Raw genomic sequence first — 21,000 nt, forward strand, 5'->3', positions numbered from 1 at the left:
GCACAATCTGACGACATTTCTTATTTTTACTTCTGGAGTCATTTATAAAATAATGATATAAATTGGTAGAGATTATTTTGTCAAGAAAATTTGTAAACTCTTTGGAATATTGTTAGTACCACAGAATGGGTTAGTAGAGGACATGCTTCTGATGTGATCGGACATGTTTTTATTTTTTGGCAATAACAACGTAATTTTTTATTTTGATGTGGAAATTGTAAAGACAGTGTGATACAGATAAACGTGAAAGAATAAAATTAACTGCTCAGGCAATTTTTTCAGAAGTTATTATGTCAATTGGAACCATGAGAACCTATAATAACAAACATTTCAGCTTCAAGGATCAGCCCCTACACGTGAGGAACTGGAGCCAACTATGAGAAAAGAAGATAGGTAAAAAGTTTATTGTAAATTTTACTCCTCTTGAAGCTTATTAAAAAAGTTAATTATGAAGCCAATGACAATCTGAGCGGTTGGGGGGGGGGGGGGGGGGGGAGGAGGAGGATAAGTATATTGGATTTGACTAGAAGAAATACTCTTTATCTACGTTAATTTTTTTTAACTCTGAAAGTGGGCTGTGGAACAATAATTTCAACAAAAGAAGCTGTGTTTTACTACACTCTATATCATTTGAATAGAGCAATATGTGCACATCAAACAACTAAAATGCTGCAAGACATGTGGGATGTAGGACCTACACTATTCTGTGTAATACAAAAATACAAACCATCAACATAAGCACACAGGACAAAAAAAATTAGGCACTCCCCCCCCTCCCAGGAGATATAACAGTAATTATTCTACCCCTAGCCTTAGTTACAACCTCAGTACAATGAGGAAGAATAGCCATGAGCTTCTTAAGGCATAAAATTTCCAGCTGAAGCCTCTCACTGATGGTTAGATCATGTAGAGCTATCAAATTGTGGTGATGTTTACTGTTACTTTCACCAGCTGATCCTAATAGTTCCAGACATTTTTGATTGGGTGATATATTTGGCCCGGAGAGTTGTAACTGATGGCTCATCACACCATGAACATGAGCATGCAGACTTGTGAATGTGGCCATTGTCATGTTGGAAGACACAAGTGTCCATATAAGACTCATCATAGAGATGAAGGAGGAAGGGGAGGTAGGTCACTGAGAATGTTGACCTGAAGGAGTAGTACCAAGTAATGATATAAAAAACATTCCCCTTACAACAAAGAACCACCTTTGGCTGGAACTACACCCTCCACATGCTATGGGTAAATAGCCCATTGGGTGGTTGGTGCACTCAGCACCTAACAAAAAACAGGCAACATCATGACTTGTCAAACAACACTTCATGCCTTCAATCAAATATTGCCCAGTTTCTGCATTGTCTGACTCACTGAGAACATTCAGCTTTATGTACTGCTGAGATCAATGACCTCCCTCAAGGTAATGGACCTGCAATGCCTATTATATGCAGTTTCTTTCACAATGTTTGCTCAAAAGCTAGTTAAGATGAACCTGCTTTCAGTGACTATAGCAAATCCTATTGGGACACAATAGCCCCATTCTGCCATTCTCTCATGTCTCCATATCTTGCTGTTCCGATTTAATACGACCAACTGCCACTTCACTATCAGTGCCATGACTTACATCACTGGTGGAATGTCATATGACTACCTAGTACTATTTCTGCACCACCTACAACACACCAAAGCGACTGATATACTCCTTTATGGGACTGACTAATATTTTTTTGCGGTCAGTTTATTTTGTAACACATAACATACAATCTTATAAATTAATGTAACAGAGCAGGGGTACCCAGTAAGGAGGGAGAAGATAGAGCTTGAGTCCTCCTGGCAGTCAGCATAGTCAAGTGTTTTTGTGAAGCTCTAAGACAAAAATAGAAATATACACTATTGGATCACAAGTTTCTGGATACCTGTTAGTGGGCGTTAATATGGGGTGCATTCATCCTTTGCCTTTGATAGCTTTAAATCTGCTGGGGACACTTTAATAAGGTGCTTGTTTGTCTGGAGCAGTGGTAGCCCATTCTTTCTCAGGAGCTCAAACCAAAGCAAGTAGTGATGTCGGACACTGGGGTCTGTAGAGAAGTCGCTATTCTAACTCATCCCAGTGGTGTTCCATTGGTTTCAGGAAGGGTCACTGGGCAGACCAATCTATTTCATAAAAGTTCTTGTCCACAAATTATTGCCTCACATTCACACATGCTGCTTTAAGACATGATGCATGTCATCGCTCTGAACTATTCCTCTACTGATTAGTAGTATGTAATGCTGTGAAATGTGTTCACACCCTTCTTCAATTAGCATTTTCTTGAGAGCAATAAGGAGACCATACCTTAATCACAGTAACCATCCCCATACCACAATACACCTCCTCCATATTTCACTGTTTGCATTTCACATGATGGCACATAATGTTCCCCACACATTCGCCAAACCCAGACCATTCCATCAGACTCAAAATCACTCATTTCCAGTCTGTCATTATCAATTGATGTCACTTTTTAAACCACCACAAGGCTGAGCATTGACTACAAAAATGTAGGGCTTATGAGGAGCTGCTTGACCATCGTAACCAAATCTTTCTAGCTCTCTTATACCAATTTAAATGTCAGTATTATGCCTGTTTTTAACAGGGTCGGAACTGGACTTTTTATAGCTACTTACAAGCTGACATTCACCTTCCAAAACGTTAAAAATACTCCATACCTCAGGTATATACCCTACCCCTCTGCCCCCCTGCAAACCATACTATGAGTGCTCTTGGTTGAGGGGAACACAATCACCAAGGTGATGAGACTTCTAACCCACTGAAACAATGCACAATCACAAATTTAAATGCATTTCTACTCCATAACTTACTTCCAACTCTACCAAGCAGTTATGCCATTGAATTTGTCTCATTGATATCTACATTGACCTTTCAATATTTATGACTTCATTGTTCATGTATTCGATTGTGCGCTATATTAATTGCCCCACATCCAGCCATCCTTATTTAGGTTTCCCATGATTTCCCTAAGATCCCTTCAGGCAAATGCTGAGATGGTTTTTTTGAAAAGGCATCACCAATTTCCTTCCCTTCTTTCCCTTATCCAAGTTTGCGCTCGTGCTCGACAGGATGTTAAACACTAATCTCCACTTAAATTAATTGTATTGATGTAGGTTTAGCATCCATACATATTTAGTACCCATGAACAGAGAGAGAATATAAGAGAAGCACTTGGAAGTTCAGCAAATGATCAGTTTTGTAAAAAAATATGCAAAATCTTCACCTTGATTTTTTGGAAAGTAGTTGATATGTTGTTGTCATTATCATTCACATTGCAATGTTCTTCAGAGGTTGATTTTTAATTTTAATGTTTTGCTGTAGCATCTGCAGCATCTAAGAAACTCAGTAGCAATTTGATCAATAGCAAATAACGTTTTTTATGCAACATCTGACATTTAATACTAAATTTCAGTCACAACAGACCTATCAGCTACAGTATGTTTTTATTATTTGTATTTTATTTGAGTAATGTGTTGAATACAACAGAACTGTTCGTTTTTATGTAATTTGCACATTATAAAATATGGTATTAATTATTTAAGTGCTTATTATTAAATAATGTCCATTTGTTGTTTGTTGTTGCAGATTTCAGCATAAGACACCATGCAAAAATATTGTAAGATACCACTGGAAGTCACTGTAGTTCTCTCCTTTCTCAGACCTCTTACAAACACCTGAAGATCCTTTTACACAATATTAATTTAAATGAAAACCTTAAAACTGCAATAAAATGTCTAAAAGCTGTATATCCATTGGGCAGTTGGCAGATGTTCTCTAGGTGTTTTGACAAACTCCCAACAGTTGACAGCCTATTGTTGTCTAACAGAAAATGACTCTGTGTCAGTGCAAATATGTGCACCCCATTGTTTACTTGCATCCTTTTGGAATAGTGATCTGAGATATGTTTTTTGAGCAGCAAACCTGTGGAAATGCATTTTGGGACTAAAGCATGTTATGGTGATTTATGTGTGTCCCTGCAGCAAGTGTAACATGTACTGATGAATGAAAATGTTGCTACAGTGGAGAAGCTTGTGAAGGGAAATGGGCCTATTAATGTAAACAAATAGCCAATATTTTGTTATTCATTACACAATATTTTCCACGAAATATTGTTATTTGGTAAAAGGTCTGTAAGATGTTCATGAATTGAGAGATCATCACGTCAATGTCTGTGAGAAACTTTTGTGTAATTTCCAGGTTGAATGTAATATGTTTCTAGACAGAACTGCTACAAGATATGAAATCTGAAATGAAAATATTGAGTACTAAATGGTGCCACTGCTATTTGTCAAAACCAAAAAAAATCTACACTCAATCTTTGGCAGGAAATGTCAAGCTCACTTTGTTTTGGGATGCAAAAAAAAGACTCATTTTCGAGCATTTCATGGAAAGGGGATGAATCCTTACCAATGAATTGTATTCCAATCTGCTACTAAATCAGTTCAAAAAATGGCTCTGAGCACTATGGGATTTAACTTCTGAGGTCATCAGTCCCCTAGAACTTAGAACTACTTAAACCTAACTAACCTAAGGACAACAGACACATCCATGCCAGAGGCAGGATTCAAACTTGCGACCGTAGTGGTCGCGCAGTTCCAAACTGTAGTCCCTAGAACCGATCGGCCACACTGGCCGGCTACTAAATCAGTGCTTAAATGCTGCAAACAGGAGAAAATGACGAAGATCTCTGACTATTGCTGCATTAAAATGCCTAACCCCAACTGCCATTCCAACCATAGCAACAACACAGGATATGAAATTTGGATGTCTCGAAGACCCACCTTATTTAGCAGAAGTTGCCCCAAGTGACTTTCATGTGTTTGAGTGGCTCAAAGAAGTGCTATGTAGGAAGGAGTTCAGAAGTGATGAAGAGGTAAAAATTGCAGAGGGCATGCGGCTGCAGTCACAACAAAAAGAATTCTTCTCATGACATATGCACTTCCAAAGCTGTCATTGTATGTACATGATCAGCCAATTCGATCACTTGGTGACATGGCCTCTCTGGGTTGGTGTGCAACATACAATCTCTCTAGATTCTTCCATTTTTGTCAGTCTTGAGCTTCTTTTTTAAGTTTCTCTCCCATCTGTCCAGTGGTCTTCCCCTTTCTCTTTTTTGGTAAATTGGGCTCCAGTCTAGTACTTGTTTTGACCACCTGCCATCTTTTCTTCAAGTGACGTGTCTAGTCCACTGCCATTTCAAAGTATTCACTCTTTGCATTGTGTCACTGACCTTTGTTGACTGTCTGATATCAACTGCTTTCTTTCTGTCTTACTTTGTGCAGCCCAATATTGATCTTTCCATTCCTCTTTGGGCTACTATTAGTTTCCTGACAAAAAACTCATTTAGTGCCCACATCACACAGCTGTATGGTAAGTTATCACTGGCAGTATACATTGACCAAAAACTGTTTTCTTCAGCCCAGTCAAATTATTGCATTTCAAAACTGAGGAGTATCTTCCACAAGCTTGCTACCCTAGTTTAATATATCATAATATTTCTGGTTTTAAATCTCCATTCATACTTAGCATTTGACCTAGATAGACGTATTCTGTGACCTCTGAAGTTGCATATTTCCAACAGGTACATTTCCCTCTGGTGTCCGTTTAATCAAGATCTTCATTTTATCATAGTTCATTTTTAGTCCAACTTCAGAGCAGATTGATGCAGGTTCACTAAGCAGTATTTGGAGTTATTGTATACTATTTGCAAATAGTACAATGTCATCAGCGAACTTCAGGTTACTGGTACTTAATGTCTTTCCAGATTTTGCATTCCCTCTGTTATCTAATTTAGACATTGCTTTTTGAGAACTGTTGAAAATAGTTTTGGAGTTGTGGAGTCACCTTGTTTTATACCTTCTTCAATGAGAAATTCAGTGGTTTCTTCAGCTACATTCACAAGTGCTATGGAGGTTTTGTAAATGTTCTATAAAACTTTAATATAGGCCTCTTCTGTTCCTTGCTCTGTTAGAGCCACAAACACAGCTGGGTAACTGATCTAACCGAATGCCTTTTCAAAATCTATGAAGGCAACGCAGAGAGGTAGATGGTACTCATTTGTTCTATTAATTGTTTCGCTTGGATTGAGGATATTATCAATTCTGGTATACTGAACCCAACACGAAATCCAGCTTGCTCAACAGGTTGGGCCAGGACAAGTGTAGTGCTCAATCTGGTAGTCAAAATTGTAGTAAAAAGTTTGTACAGTGTGGACAGGAGGCTTATTGGGTGATGGTGCATCCTTTCTTACGAATCAGGATTATTTTGGTTTTATTCCAGTCTATCGGTAATTTTCAACTGTGCAAACAATATGAAAATATTTTAGCTAAATGCTTTATAGCTTTGTCATCCATCAGCTTTAAAATGTCAACTGATAGATCTTCACTACCTGGAGCGGTCCCTTTTTTCATCTTGTGTATAGCAAGTTTGATTTCTGAGAGGAGTATTTCTGGTATTTGGGAAACAGAGGCATCCAGTTCGTTTGGGATTTAGGTATTATCATCAAATTTAATGTTTAGGTCACTATAAAAATCTCAATATGTTCAAGTATTTCTTTCTTATCTGTAATTCGGCCTTCGTCTGTGTCTAACACTATTAGCTGAATTTTTCCAATCATAAACCTCCTCTTGGCTATCTTTAAACTAGATTTATTTTCAAGACTGGCTTTTAGCCTATCTTCTTCATACTCCTGGATGTCATTTTTCATGCTCTTATCCGGAGCCTTGCACAGTTATTTATAGTCCATCTTATCTTCAGCCAACAGCCTGGTTCCCGTCAGATCACCGAAGTTAAGCGCTGTCGGTGAGCGGGGTGCACTCAGTCCTTGTGAGGCAAACTGAGGAGCTACTTGATTGAGAAGTAGCCGCTCCAGTATCGTAAACTGACTTAGGGCTGGGAGAGTGGTGTGCTGACCACATGCTCTCCATATCCACATCCAGTGAGCCCTATGGGCTGAGGATGACACAGTGGCCTGTCGGTACGGTTGGGCCTTCATGGCCTGTTTGGGAGGAGTTTTTTTTTTGTCTTATCTTTGTCTGTTTCTACTTAATTTTTCTTCTTTCATCCATCGGTCTCACCATTTTATTTGTCAGCTTCTTTGGTTAGTTTTGAGATCTGGACAAGCTTCCCACTTCTTCAGCTGCTGTGATTAGTATCTTTGCTACTGTTTCTGCTTCACATTCTTTTAATTTTCTCTTAATTCTATCTTTAAATTCCTCTTTCCTGTGTTCTACTTTTTTTAAATTTAAAATTATATCATCATCATCATCATCATCATCATCATCATCATCATCTGAGTAAAGTTGAGACATCTTAGTTGGTAGTCGGATGTTTTGCACTTACATTGTTGTAGGTGAGCACGCTGACGATGAGGGGCGATATAAAGGCTGCTGTGAAGCCGAGGGTGCAGCTGACGCCCATCAGGATTCCTGCAACAGGTCGAATGTAATGCAGTTCACTTTAGTTAATTACATGCCCCATAGATCAAATCCACCATAAACACTATGGCATGGAGTAGGTAATAGTCAAAATTGCATGTACATATGTTTCAGAAAACAAAGGTAGCTACAAGCAGGGCATGTACATCATCCAGGTCAGCCCTCCGCCACACACCGTTGGGTGGCTTGCGGAGTATCAATGTAGATGTAGATGTAGATGTAGTTCACTGTTAGTTTCTTTTCATGACTTTGTCTATGTTGTAGAAGGATTTATGAAACTGAAAAAATGTTGATCTGTGTTAGAAAACATCATCACTCTCTGTCAGACATTTTAATCAGATGAGTAACTTGTCAAAGTATTTTATAGCTACACCATTTCATTACTGTTGTACAAAAAATTTATTTTTTCTCTTTTGAATATACATGTTATGTCTGAAACTCAACTGTCACTGAAGACTGAACCTATACAGGGTGATTCCATGATGATGTTACAAACTGTCATGGGTGTTGGAAAAGGGTAAACATATCTATCCGAGGTAAGAGATCTAGTACACAAAATACCAAGTCGAAAGTTATAAGTGAAAACCGTTCAATAAGTAATGCAATTCTTTTTTCTGAAAGCAGGTTGATTTTTTTACAGGATTCCAATACATCTTATTACCTCCTACTCTTTTGCCTCAAAACACTATGTTTCAACACAATCTCCATTCAATGCAACGGCTTTACACCACCTTACTGGGAGGGCCTGCGTGCCCACAGTGTACCTCTCTACTGGTCGTCGTCAGAGACAACATCTTGCTGCATCAATAACCTCCCCACCACCCACGTACTGCTTCTCATGGAGTGCATACTTCATTTTGCCAAACAAGTGGATATCGGAAGATACAAGCAGCACAGTAGATGAGGAAGAACAGTCCAATGAAGTTTTGTGAGCTCCTCTCAGTTGGGCATACTTGTATGAGGCCTTGCATTGTCAAGGAGAAGGAGACCGAGAAGTTTGTTTGCATTTTTGTGGTGACAAACACGCTGAAGTCGTTTCCTCAATTTCCCGAGGATGTTTGCAGCTGGCTGGCAGTGGGAGAGAGGAGAGGTTTCTGGCAACCTTGTTGTGATTGTGACAGATGCCTCGCCCAATGACTCATCGTGCCAGACGCCTCGCCCAACGGCTCGTCGTACTTTTGTTCACTGCCAGATCTCCGCAAGTGGCTATGAATGTGTGCGGTGCTTTGGTTTTCCCCAAAACAAACTCAGTGATAGCTTTCTGTTCTGAATGCACCTCCGTTACAGACGCCATTTTGACGTTTACGTACAGCGAAGCCAGCTATCGGAACTTCAAGAAACTATAGGAGTTGAAGCGGGAATATACGGTGGCACAGAGAGATACCTACGTGGTCAGTGAACTGGCGCCGCCCCATGACCACTAACCTACACATTGGATGGGTGAACTGCGCATCGCTAAAAATCTGTAGCAACCATCTTCATTGCCACCTCCAGTCAAGTTGGCTACACGAATCATTTTTTATTGGAGGATGCACACTGATGCGCCTTGTCCAAGGAAACAAAACTACTGAGAGACGCTATCTCGCACTCAATTCTTTGCAGTTCTTGATAGGCGTCACTTCAGGGCTAGCAGTGGTATTGTAGTTGCGGCACTTTTCGCGGTACCTCTCTTGGTTTCCACCGCCATGGAAGCAACTACGCTCTGCTATATTCAACTTTTGCTCGTAGCAAATCCGTTTCTTATTGAGCTGCACTGCGAGAAATCACCATTACAGTTCCGTCAATATCAGAGCAGTAAGCTTTGTTGGCACGGATGATTAGTCGTGGCTCATTAATTTCATACGATCAGGAAAAGTTACATTCTGGAGATTCATCTGTTGCTCTTTAATCAATACTGTCTCCTGAAAATGGGCAAGTTACCACTATTTTTCATGTGTTTCTATGTCTTTTCGTTTAGACTTCGCTCGAACCACAGTAAGTCTGTGGATTGCTAGATAAGAACATGTTTTTGGCTGACAAATTTCCGCCTTTGTAATGAGACTGCCTAGCGTTTATGTGTATTAGTAAGAACATAACTGATTTAATTATGGTTGTCTGTCTGTTACTGGTCTCTAGTTACCCTGTTCCCTTCATTAATCAAATTATTTATCTTGGCAATCGAATTCCCTGCTGTAAGAGGAGTTTCTGATGTTTCTACGGTCCAGGGAGCAGAAGATAACAGGTGTGACCATTTTAATCTAATGGTAGGGGAAACGGTGACAAGCAAAACTCCTCCCTTCTCTCATTCCGTCACCACACCAACATATACGTACAGGACAGATGGCATAAGAAGCTGATGGAATGGATTCGAACTAATAGAACAAGAAGAGGGAACCTGAGAACAGTATGGGAAATGTGTGACGTAATCAATCCTAATGCACAATAGGAAATATCCTATACAGGTCTGCATCGATCATATCAAGTATGAACAAAATAGAATCTTTATATACAAATCTGGTTTCACGTAGCAGTAACGTATGTGATCTGCCATTGTATTGTATATAAATTTAACAAGCGTGTAGTTCAATTAACAAAACATAAACGTCTTAATGCTAAAAAAACGTATGAATAAAATTTACATATCGATTTATGAAGAACGATTTAAATGCGTTTGTTGAATATCTATGTAACTGTTTAGCTCTTTGATGTACATGTGTATTATTACCTCTGTTCTTCTTCCTCCCGCTAGGCGAGGTGTTATGTTCTGGTTGTTGGTTGCTATGAGTATGAGAGATGTTTCAGTTGTGAGGGAAAGATAGAGTTGGAAGTTGATTGAAATGGAGAGGTATGATTGTATATAGCTGTGATTCAGTGTTTGGGAAATACACAAGAGTCGAAATGGAGAAACGTTTTGCGTTTAGTATTTACAGCCTCTCTGTGGAAATAGTATTTTTTTAATAAAATATTTATCATAACAATCACAGTTGCAATTAGTCACACTTGATAGCTAGTTTTGATCACATTTAATGATCATTTGCTGAGCTCATTAATCACGAATTTACTCGCGAGTATTTTACTTATTTCTCACAATACATGATTAATCAGATCTGAAGATCGTCATTAGATGTGATCGAAACCATTACGAAGTGTCACTAATTACAACTGAGACTAACAGTAAATGATTCAAAAACATTGATACAGCTGTGACTTCTCTCATGCAATACGTCATCCATTGTTAAAGTAAATTTTGTCCATACAGGTAATAACTCGTCACAACAATCATACCTTGGAGTGGAGACAACGAGACCAACAATATGATCAGCTAAAGTACAAAATTTACAATTCATCAATGTGTTTCATTCCAAAATGAATATCATCGATGTGGTGGATATGTCATAACAGAGAGACAGTCATTACTCAAAGTGCATGTTACAAGGGGATGTCAGAGGAGTTTTGTCAAAGAATTTGCAGATGGAACATTGAAAAGACAGGGGACTCTGGAAGCTAGGATACAAGGAACTACTAGAAGGGCGTACTGAAAAGTGATGCTTGCGAATTTTTTATTCTGTTCTCAATATCAGTTGAAATATAAAATGTCATGGCAATGGCCTTGCCGCAGTGGATACACCGGTTCCCATGAGATCACCGAAGTTAAGCGCTGTTGGGCGTGGCCGGCACTTGGATGGGTGACCACCCAGCCACCATGTGCTGTTGCTATTTTTCGGGGTGCACTCAGCCTCGTGATGCCAATTGAGGAGCTACTTGACCGACTAGTAGCGGCTTTGGTCAAGAACGCAATCATAACCACCGGAGAGCAGTGTGCTGACCCCACGCCCCTCCTATCCGCATCCTCCTCTGAGGATGACACGGCGGTCGGATGGTCCCGGTAGGCCACTCGTGGCCTGAAGACGGAGTGCTTTATTAAGTGCCACGGATATTACTCGGTCGACTTTCCCCCTTCGCTGACACAAGTTGCGACCCTTTGTCGCTAGAGGTCTCCAAATTTTACTGTATAACATGGAGATGTGTAATGTAACTATGTCTTTGTGTGAGAAAGTAAAACGACAAATTCGAGGAGATTGTCGATACGTGGAGTACCCTTTTCTCCAGCATGACAAAGCCAGAGAACGCACGAGGACTGCGACATCTGCAACAGTTCCAGCGCCGCGGGTTCACTGTCCTCGATCATCCTCAATACTGTCCTGACTTGGCCCCAACCGACTTCCTTATTTTCCCAAAACTTATAAACACCTTCGAGGACTCCACTTTGATAGTGATGTAGGTGAGGTTGCAGCTGCAGCAACAAAGTGATACATTCTACAGTGGCGGGATCGATAAACTGGTCTCCCGTTGGGAGAAATGTATTCTTCGCTAGAGTGACCATGTCGAGGAGTTAATAGGTTGATATGAAGAATAAAGATGTAAATTTTTTTAGGAGTTTTCACATAAAATCAGAGACATTACTTTTCAGCAAGCCCTCATATAATGTTGTATTAAACGGTAATAAAATACTAATGATTTCTTTGTCTTTTATGGTTACGAGCTTCCCCCCCCCCCCCCCCACGACCTTGTTAACTTTGGATGTTTGTGTTGCGGGCCTACCTGCGAAGTTGGGGCTGAGGTCGACGAGGCTGGCGAGCGGCCCCGAGGAGATGGCGCCGCTGACGGCGGTGGCGGCGGCCAGCAGCACGGCGGCCCACACCGGCTGGCAGCCGCAGAACGCCAGGCCCAGCGTCAGAACGCCCATCACCGGGCAGCCTGCAACCGCACCCGGTTACCTGCTAATATTACCTGCACATTCCACGCATCGTAGCTGCTGTGCCATGTTCAGCACTATGTACTGAGGTGACAAAAGTCGTGGGATACCTCCTAATACTGTGTCGGACCTCCTTTTTCCTGGTGTAAAGCAGCAACTCGTCGTGGCGTGGGGTCAACAAGTCGTTGGAAATCACCTCCAGAAACTTTCAACCATGCTGCCTCTATAGCTGTCCACAATATTGCGAAAGTGTTACCGGTGCAGGATTTTATGCACGAACTGACCTCTCGATTACGTCACATAAAGGTTCGACGGGTTTCGTGTTGGGTAATACAGGTGGCCAAATCATTAACCCGTGTTATCCAGAATGTTCTTCAAACTAATCGCGAACGACTGTGGCCAGGTGACATGGCAGATTGTCACACATAAGCATTCTATTGCTGTTTGGGAACATGTAGTCCACGAATGGCTGCAAATAGTCTCCAAGTAGCTGAAGACAACTATTTCCAGTCAATGATCGGTTCAATTAGACCAGAAGACCCATCCATTCCACGTGAACGCAGCTCACACAATTATGGAACCACCACCAGCTTGCACAGTGCCTTGTTGACAACTTGGGTCCATGGCTTCATGGGATCTACACCAATATCACAGCTCAAGTGAATGTAGGTAAATGCTCTTATTGACCATATGGCTCATCACATGGTGTTCATATTTGGTATACATATACAGGGTGGTCCATTGATAGTGACTGGGCCAAATATCTCACGAAACAAGCATCAAACGAAAAAACTACATCGAACGAAACTCGTCTAGCTTGAAGGGGGAAACCAGATGGCGCTATGGTTGGCCCGTTAGATGGCGCTGCCATAGGTCAACCGGACATCAACTGCGTTTTTTTAAATAGGAATCCCCATTTTTATTACATATTCGTGTAGTACTTAAAGAAATATGAATGTTTTAGTTGGGCCACTTTTTTCGCTTTGTGATAGATGGCGCTGTAATAGTTACAAACGTATAAGTACGTGGTATCACGCAACATTCCGCCAGTGATAACGGTATTTGCTTCGTGATACATTGCCCGTGTTAAAATGGACCGTTTACAATTGCGGATAAGATCGATATCGTGTTCATGTATGGCTATTCTGATGAAAATGCCCAATGCGCGTGTGCTATGTATGCTGCTCGGTATCCTGGACGACATCATCCAAGTGTCCGGACCGTTCGCCGGATAGTTACGTTATTTAAGGAAACAGGAAGTGTTGAGCCACGTGTGAAACGTCAACCACGACTTGCAACAAATGATGATGCCCAAGTAGGAGTTTTAGCTGCTGTCGCTTCTAATCCGTACATCAGTAGCAGACAAATTGCGCGAGGATCGGGAATCTCAAAACCGTCGGTGTTGTGTATGCTACATGAACATCGATTGCACCTGTACCATATTTCTATGCACCAGAAATTCCTGGCAACGACTTTGAACGTCGTGTACAGTTGTGCCACTGGGCACAAGAGAAATTATGAGACGATGACAGATTTTATGCATGCGTTCTATTTAGCGACGAAGCGTCATTCACCAACATCGGTAACGTAAACCGGCATAATATGCACTATTGGGTAACGGAAAATCCACGACGGCTGCGACAAGTGGAACATCAGCGACCTTGGCGGGTTAATGTATGGTGCGGCGTTATGGAAGGAAGGATAACTGGCCCCCATTTTATCTATGGCAATCTAAATGGTGCAATGTATGCCGATTTCCTACGTAATGTTCTACCGATGTTACTACAAGATGTTTCACTGTATGACAGAATGGCGATGTACTGCCAACATGATGGATGTCCGGCACTTAGCTCGCGTGCGGTTGAAGCGGTATTGAATAGCATATTTCATGACAGGTGGATTAGCCATCGAAGCACCATACCATGGCCCGCACGTTCACCGGATCCGACGTCCCCGGCTTGCTTTCTGTGGGGAAAGTTGAGGGATATTTGCTGTCGTGATCCACCGACAACGCCTGACAACGTGCGTCAGCGCATTGTCAATGCATGTGCGAACATTACGGGAGGCGAACTACTCGCTGTTGAGAGGAATGTCGTTACACGTATTGCCAAATGCATTGAGGTTGACGGACATCACTTTGAGCATTTATTGCATTAATGTGGTATTTACGCTGTAACAGCATGCGTTCTCATAATTGATAATTTCACAAATGTACATGTATCACATTGGAACAACCGAAATAAAATGTTCAAACGTACCTACGTTCTGTATTTTAACTTAAAAAACCTACCTGTTACCAACTGTTCGTCTAAAATTGTGAGCCATATGTTTGCGACTACTACAGCGCCATCTATCACAAAGCGAAAAAAGTGGTCCAACTAAAACGTTCATATTTCTTTACGCACGACATGAATATGTAATAAAAAAGGGGTTCCTATTATAAAAAAAACGCAGTTAATATCCGTTTGACCTATGGTAGCGCCATCTAGCGGGCCAACCATAGCGCCATCTGGTTTCCCCCTTCAAGCTAGACAAGTTTCGTTCTTTGTAGTTTTTTCGTTTGACGCTTATTTCGTGAGATATTTGGCCCGGTCACGATCAATGGACTATCCTATATATATGGCTGGACTTTAACTTTTTGCACTTAATCTCCAGCAGCAGCATGCTGCTAGAAAGGCTGCAGCGTGCTGCCGTGATAACGCCAGACTCGATGAAAATCAAAGTCATTAGATCCAAAAAGACCAGCGTGTTGTAATGAAATCACTAGAAGAACTCATATACAAAACATTAACATCATGTGATGAACCATGTGATCAATAATAGCATACCTACATTCGCCTTAGTCATGATGATGCCTGCCTGGCGTACATTGAGAACTTTCCACCATGTGACTTAATCGCCTACCTTTACGATAAATCCAGTCCTTGGGTGCTACTAGGACTGACCAACCTACGAATTTCTTTACTGACAAATATGTGCGTGTTCATACTAGACGTATGGGAAAACTGTCAAAAGATGACTCTGTATCAATATTTATAGGTATTCAAATGAAACTCAAATTTATTGGTGATTGTACTGTATATAATAGTATATAGGGTGCTAGCATCAATCGAGTCCCCTGACTCTTACCATCTGAAATCAGGACTCATCTGACCCAGTCACGGTTTTACAGTCGTCTACGGCCCATCATACGAGTATAGAGTCACGAGCACAGGAGAAGCTTTGCAAACGATGTTGTGCCGTTAGCAGTGGCAGTCGTGTCTGTTGTCTGCCTCATTTCACTGCATTGTCCTAACAGATGCATCCGTCGTACGTCCCACGTTGACTTCTGCGATTGTTTCATGGCGTTGCTTGTCTGTTAGCACTGACAACTATACGCAAACGCTGTTGCTTTCAGTCGTTAAGTCAAGGCCGTCGGCCACTGCGTTGTCCATGGTGAGAGGTAACGCCTGAAATCTGGTATTCCCGGCACTCTCTTGACACTGTGGACCTTGGAAGAGCCTACTGGATTCCCCAACGATTTCCGAAATGCAATGCCCCACGCCTCTAGCTTCAACTACCATTCCCCATTCAAATTCTGTTAATTCTTCCAGTCTGTACGGCCATAATCAAGTTGGAAACCTTTTCACATCGATTATCTGAGTACAAATGACAGCTCCGCCAATGCAATGCCATTTTATACCATGTGTATGCGATACTTACCGCTATCTGCATATGTGCATATCTCTATTCCATGACTTTTGTGAGCTCACTGTGGTTACATTGGCTATACTCTCTATCGATGGTGAGGTGACCTCTCTGACTGAAGTGAGGTTTCATCTGTGCCAGCGTAGTGGTAAGAGGAGGGGTGTGACCTGGTACAGTAACAGCGGTAAGCAACAAGTGCGCGTCTCGATGTGTGCTCGGTCAGCGCAGACAGCTTGCCTACTTGGCTCTAGACGGAAGGCGCCATGCACTGTCTTACTGGATGTTGTCAGTGTGTATATCGGTCATGAGCGTACTGAGTACCGAAGTTTTTGGGCGATTAAGACATATAGAAATCTTCTACTTCAACAGTATTGGAGACTCAGTGTTTTCAGGTGAACTAGAGATATTTTGTATACTATATGGAGGACTTGGAAGCCAAGTAGACGAGAATTTGCTGTAAAGAATGGCACCTAGAAACTGGACAAGCAGTGCAAAAGGGAAGGAATCATTCCTGATAATTATTGTTGTTGATAATTTCTAACGTTGATCAGGCAGCCAGATGAAAAATACAGAATTTGCTCAAATGTGCTCAATGCTGGCTGGTGTTCCGAGTACAACTGGTATCAGATACTGACGGTTAAAAACCTGCTCTATGGTACTATTACCTACGTTTATGGTGGACTATTCCCCTTTTAAAATTGCAGCATTAGCAGAATTAAACAGGATTGCGATGTTTCGGTGCTTCATATGAAAGTGGATCAATTCGAGTGGTCTTTTAACGCTCTTTACGAAGATACAATCTGTTCTACAGTTTTTACGTAATTCCTAAAGTTTCCTGTTTTTAAGTTTCTCACATAAAATATACTGCAGTAGATCGTAAAGTGAGTCAGTATCGACTGTGAAAGGACCAATACTTCTCGTGTTGTTTAGAAGTATACAAACGCATCGCAGTCATATGAGTATAAATTTGAAGTTTTTGTCGACGTTACCAGGATACTTCAGATCAGCCTAATAATGGCGACTTCACCAAGAAGATCTTGGGTGAATGACCCTGATGTGTTATGTTACATCTGCGGCTATCTGACTTTCAAAAGTAGAAGTGAGAACATAACCTCATTTGTCAAAAAAACATACCTATCTTATTTTGGCATAAATTTAGGAGACCAGGAAAAAACTTTGCCCACACACTGTTTGTGATACATGGGTTGCAGGTTTGAGGAGTTGAAACAAGGCAAATGGAAATCGTCACCATTCAGAATTCCAGTCATGTGGAGAGAAAATGCAAACCATGTAGGTGACTGCTGTTTTTGTATGGCAAAAATTGACAGGCATAACAAGAACGGTATGAAAGGAATCATTTATCCAAACCTAAAACCAGCCATAAGACCCATACCACATATTCCTAACATTCTTGTGGCTGAATTACCCACTACTTTAGAATTTTCTTCTTCTTCATCATCATCATCATCATCAAGTGAAACTTTAGGTCCTGATTATGACAACCAGAGCTTTTTACACAATAAGAACTGAATGACTTGGTAAGAGATATGGGTCTCTCAAAAGAAGCAGCACAAGTTTAAAGGGGAAACATTTGCTTACCCTGGACACAACATTCTACTCGTTTCGATCAAGAGAATCGGAATTTGGTGAATATTTCACTAGAGAAACCTCTCTTGTTTATGTAAGAACATTGAAGGGGTCTTACCAGGATGTGGTGTTACCTACAACACGAATGAATGGAGACTATTTATAGATTCTAACAAAAGAGGCTTCAAGGGCGTACTTCTACACACTAGAATTAAGCATGACTCATTGCCAGTAGCATATTCTGTGCACTTAAAAGAAATCTATGAAAACATGGAGATACTGCTGAAGGTATTAAGCTATTCGAAATACCAATGGGTTGTATGTCGGTACCTGAAAGTAATAGGAATGCTGCTGGGACAACAGCCAGGCTTTACGATATTTCCTTGTGTCGTGTGCCTGTGGGATAGTCGTACCCATGAATCGCATTGGAGTAGAATCGAATGGCCTACCAGAATAACAATGGATCCTGAGGACAAAAACGTGATAAGAGAATCTTTGGTGAAATCATCATGCCACCTCTTCACATTAAATTGGGAATCATGAAACAGTTTATCAAAGCATTTCCTAAAGATGGCGATTTTTTAAGTATATAAATTCCAAATTTTCTTTTCTGTCTGAGGCTAAACTTACAAGCAATATTTGTGGGAACAAGCATTAGAAATTTGATAAAAGATGAAGTATTTGTGAATGTACTAATACAAGAAGAACGACTGTCTTGGACAAAAAGTGGGTTGACATTTTCTTACGGAGTAGGAAGCATCCAGATTTCAAAGCCATGATGAAAAATATGTTGATAGCTCTGAAATATTTAGGATATCAGCCATAAAATCCATTTTCTTCATAGCCATCTTGACTTCTTCAATGGCAATCTTGGAGATGTTAGAGAAGAACATGGAGAAAATACTCATCAAGACATGAAAGAAATAGAATCACATTATAAAGGCAGGTGGGATAAAGGGATGGTTACTGACTACTGTTGGTCTCTAAAAAGAGATAAGGTGGAGTTGCAGCATAGAAGAGAATCTCGAAGACAATATTTCAAAATGAAGGGGAAGCAGTACTGGAAAAGTGCAGTGCCTGTGTAAGACTTCGGATATGTTAACTTAAATTGTGATTAGACGTATGAACAAATGAGTGCTGTTTGATTTTGTTTACTAAATACATTTGTAAACACTTCACATATTACTAGTATAACAGCAAATGTCTTTGTTAATATAGTAAAATGTCTGATCTATGTAAATAAAAAACAGTTGCCTCATATATGAAAGATCATCACTTGAGAACAGCTTCACAGAGTTGGCTGGTTCTTTTTTTTTCTTTCTTTTTCTGTATTCTTTGTCAGGACAAGGTTTGTATGAAAGAAAATTTTTGGAAAATCCACTGAAAAAGTCGGAAATTTTGATGGTATTTTTGTATCAATTAAAGAAATATGATGGACGATTTGACAGTTCTGTTGTCACATATTCTCATAAAAAAAGAAATAATGTGACATTTAGTATGACACTTCTGCTGTCGCATGATTTCATAACAACAATAAATTCCGAATTGAATATTAATGTTTAACGAAAAAGAATACAATTAAAGCAATATTTCAGTGTGTTATCCGTGGTTATCATATCTTTGGTGTGTTGCAAAGATTGAATTGATGCCAGTTCGTGGTAATTTGGTGTGTTGCAAACTTTCAGTTGATTTAAGTTCATGGTAATTTGGTATATTGCAAATGTTCTGTTGATTTCAGTTCGTGATTTATTTCTTTGGAAAAAAATGCCACCAGTGAGGCGTCAAAACATCGGTCAATGTACGCACAACGCAAGCCAACTACATGAGCGACGAGTCAATGAGACTGACGAGGGCATGGACAGTGTTTGGAGGCAAACCAAATATGAATTTCTCAAGTACGATCCACTATGACACCGGATCAACGGATACAGTCGACTTTGTCTCGCTCAGTTGGAGCTTATGCAGAGAATAATTTGGAGCATACAGTCAAACATGACAATTTGAACTAAACGTTTGGCGTTCAGATACGATCCAACGGTCGCTTATGCCGCAGATGTATTGGTCGATTTCTGAATAATGAGCAATGTTTGTCAACACTGCAATGCTTTGAGATTTCGACATGAACTACCAGGATTATGTTGTGCGAGTGGAAAGATCAATTTACCACAACTGACACGGCTAGCACAGCCACTGGCATCATTGCCTTCTGGCCAAGAACCTCGATCGAAGCATTTCTTGCAGAATATACAGAAGGATAACAGTTCCTTCCAGATGATATCATTTGGGACGAATATTACCGAATAACGGGGTTTTAACCCAACTTTAAAGGTAATTCCTTTCTCAACTGCATGACACATCACATACACAGGTACATCACACAAACATCAACGATGCACGAAGTTTCACTGAGGCTCATAAATCAATAATTTACGGTTAAGATTTATTTTCTTTCAATAAATTCATGATCTTATTGAAATTTATTTGTTTCAATTGACACAAATTCAAGTAAAGATTCAGTCGAATGGATCCCTTCTCAACCAATTGAATGTCCTGACTGGTTGACTCATCATTGCCTAGTGCAAACCCGTAAGGATAGAAACTCAAAATTTGAAGAGCGTATTAATCCTATACTGTAGGTATCATTTAAGACGGGAGTTTCCGAAATTCCACACTAAGGGGTTGAAATAGGGGCTGAAATGATTTTTGAAAATATGTCGCTAATAAGTCAGTTTTAAAGCTGGGAGGACGAAAGTTGGTTTTGGTTTCTCGGTCAGCAATTAAAAAAAATGTATGTTTAAGCACTGTTGGAAATTCTACCCCCAAGGGGGTGAAATAGCGTGTGAAAGTTTTTTTTAAATAAATCATTATTAAACAAGTACAAAATCATTTTTAAGCTAGATCTATTCTGATGTTTGTAGCGTAATTTCAATTCAGACAACTTACCTGATCCTTTTGTGAATAACTGTTTATTGAGTTCAATTGATTTTTTATTCGATTAACTTTTTCTTTTCTGTTGGATCAATAATAGTCTTAAGAGCAGTTTAATAATCTTGCGCTATTGCTGGTTTGAATAATTGTGTTTCAGCATAAAAATTGTTCTTATGAGGTGTTCCATGATGAAAGACAGTTTTTCTATGGAACGCACAATTGTAATTTGCTGAGCTTCGTGATTTTCAATAAATCTGTTTTAAGTAATGTGTTTGTCAAATAGTCAATCGTTTCCACCCTTTCCTAATCTGTGGGTCCCAATGTTTCGGCAGTGCGGCGTTTCGCTATCACACAGTTACAGTACGTCTTCTCAGCGGAAAACAAGCTGAACATTTACGCCCGTGGTCGTCAAACTTTTTGGCTGACAAGCGGGACTGCAACTCAGGCAACTTGTGTACCAATTGGGAACCTTCATAAATTAGTATGATAGGAGAATGCAGTGGAGTAGCCGTAGTACGAATGCGATAATTTGGCCACCGGTCTCCAAGTACTGATTGTTGGAAGTCGGTTCCATT

General features: G+C 40.3%; 1 protein-coding gene and 1 pseudogene across 2 annotated transcripts in view; one reads left to right on the plus strand and one right to left on the minus strand.

Annotated features, from left to right (window-relative positions):
• The window catches only part of LOC126457857 (uncharacterized transporter slc-17.2-like), a 316,922-nt gene that overhangs the window by 6,881 nt on the left and 289,041 nt on the right, over positions 1–21,000 (minus strand). For both annotated transcript variants that reach the window (XM_050094504.1, XM_050094503.1), the window contains 2 exons: positions 12,070–12,225; positions 7,394–7,479 (listed from right to left, as the gene is read on the minus strand). In XM_050094504.1, coding sequence (XP_049950461.1) covers positions 7,394–7,479; positions 12,070–12,225 — 242 coding nt within the window. The remainder of the gene's footprint in view (positions 1–7,393; positions 7,480–12,069; positions 12,226–21,000) is intronic.
• Positions 11,068–11,184, plus strand: LOC126459699 (5S ribosomal RNA; annotated as a pseudogene).

The sequence above is a fragment of the Schistocerca serialis genome, chromosome 2 (assembly GCF_023864345.2).
Source record: "Schistocerca serialis cubense isolate TAMUIC-IGC-003099 chromosome 2, iqSchSeri2.2, whole genome shotgun sequence".
Lineage (NCBI taxonomy): Eukaryota > Metazoa > Arthropoda > Insecta > Orthoptera > Acrididae > Schistocerca > Schistocerca serialis.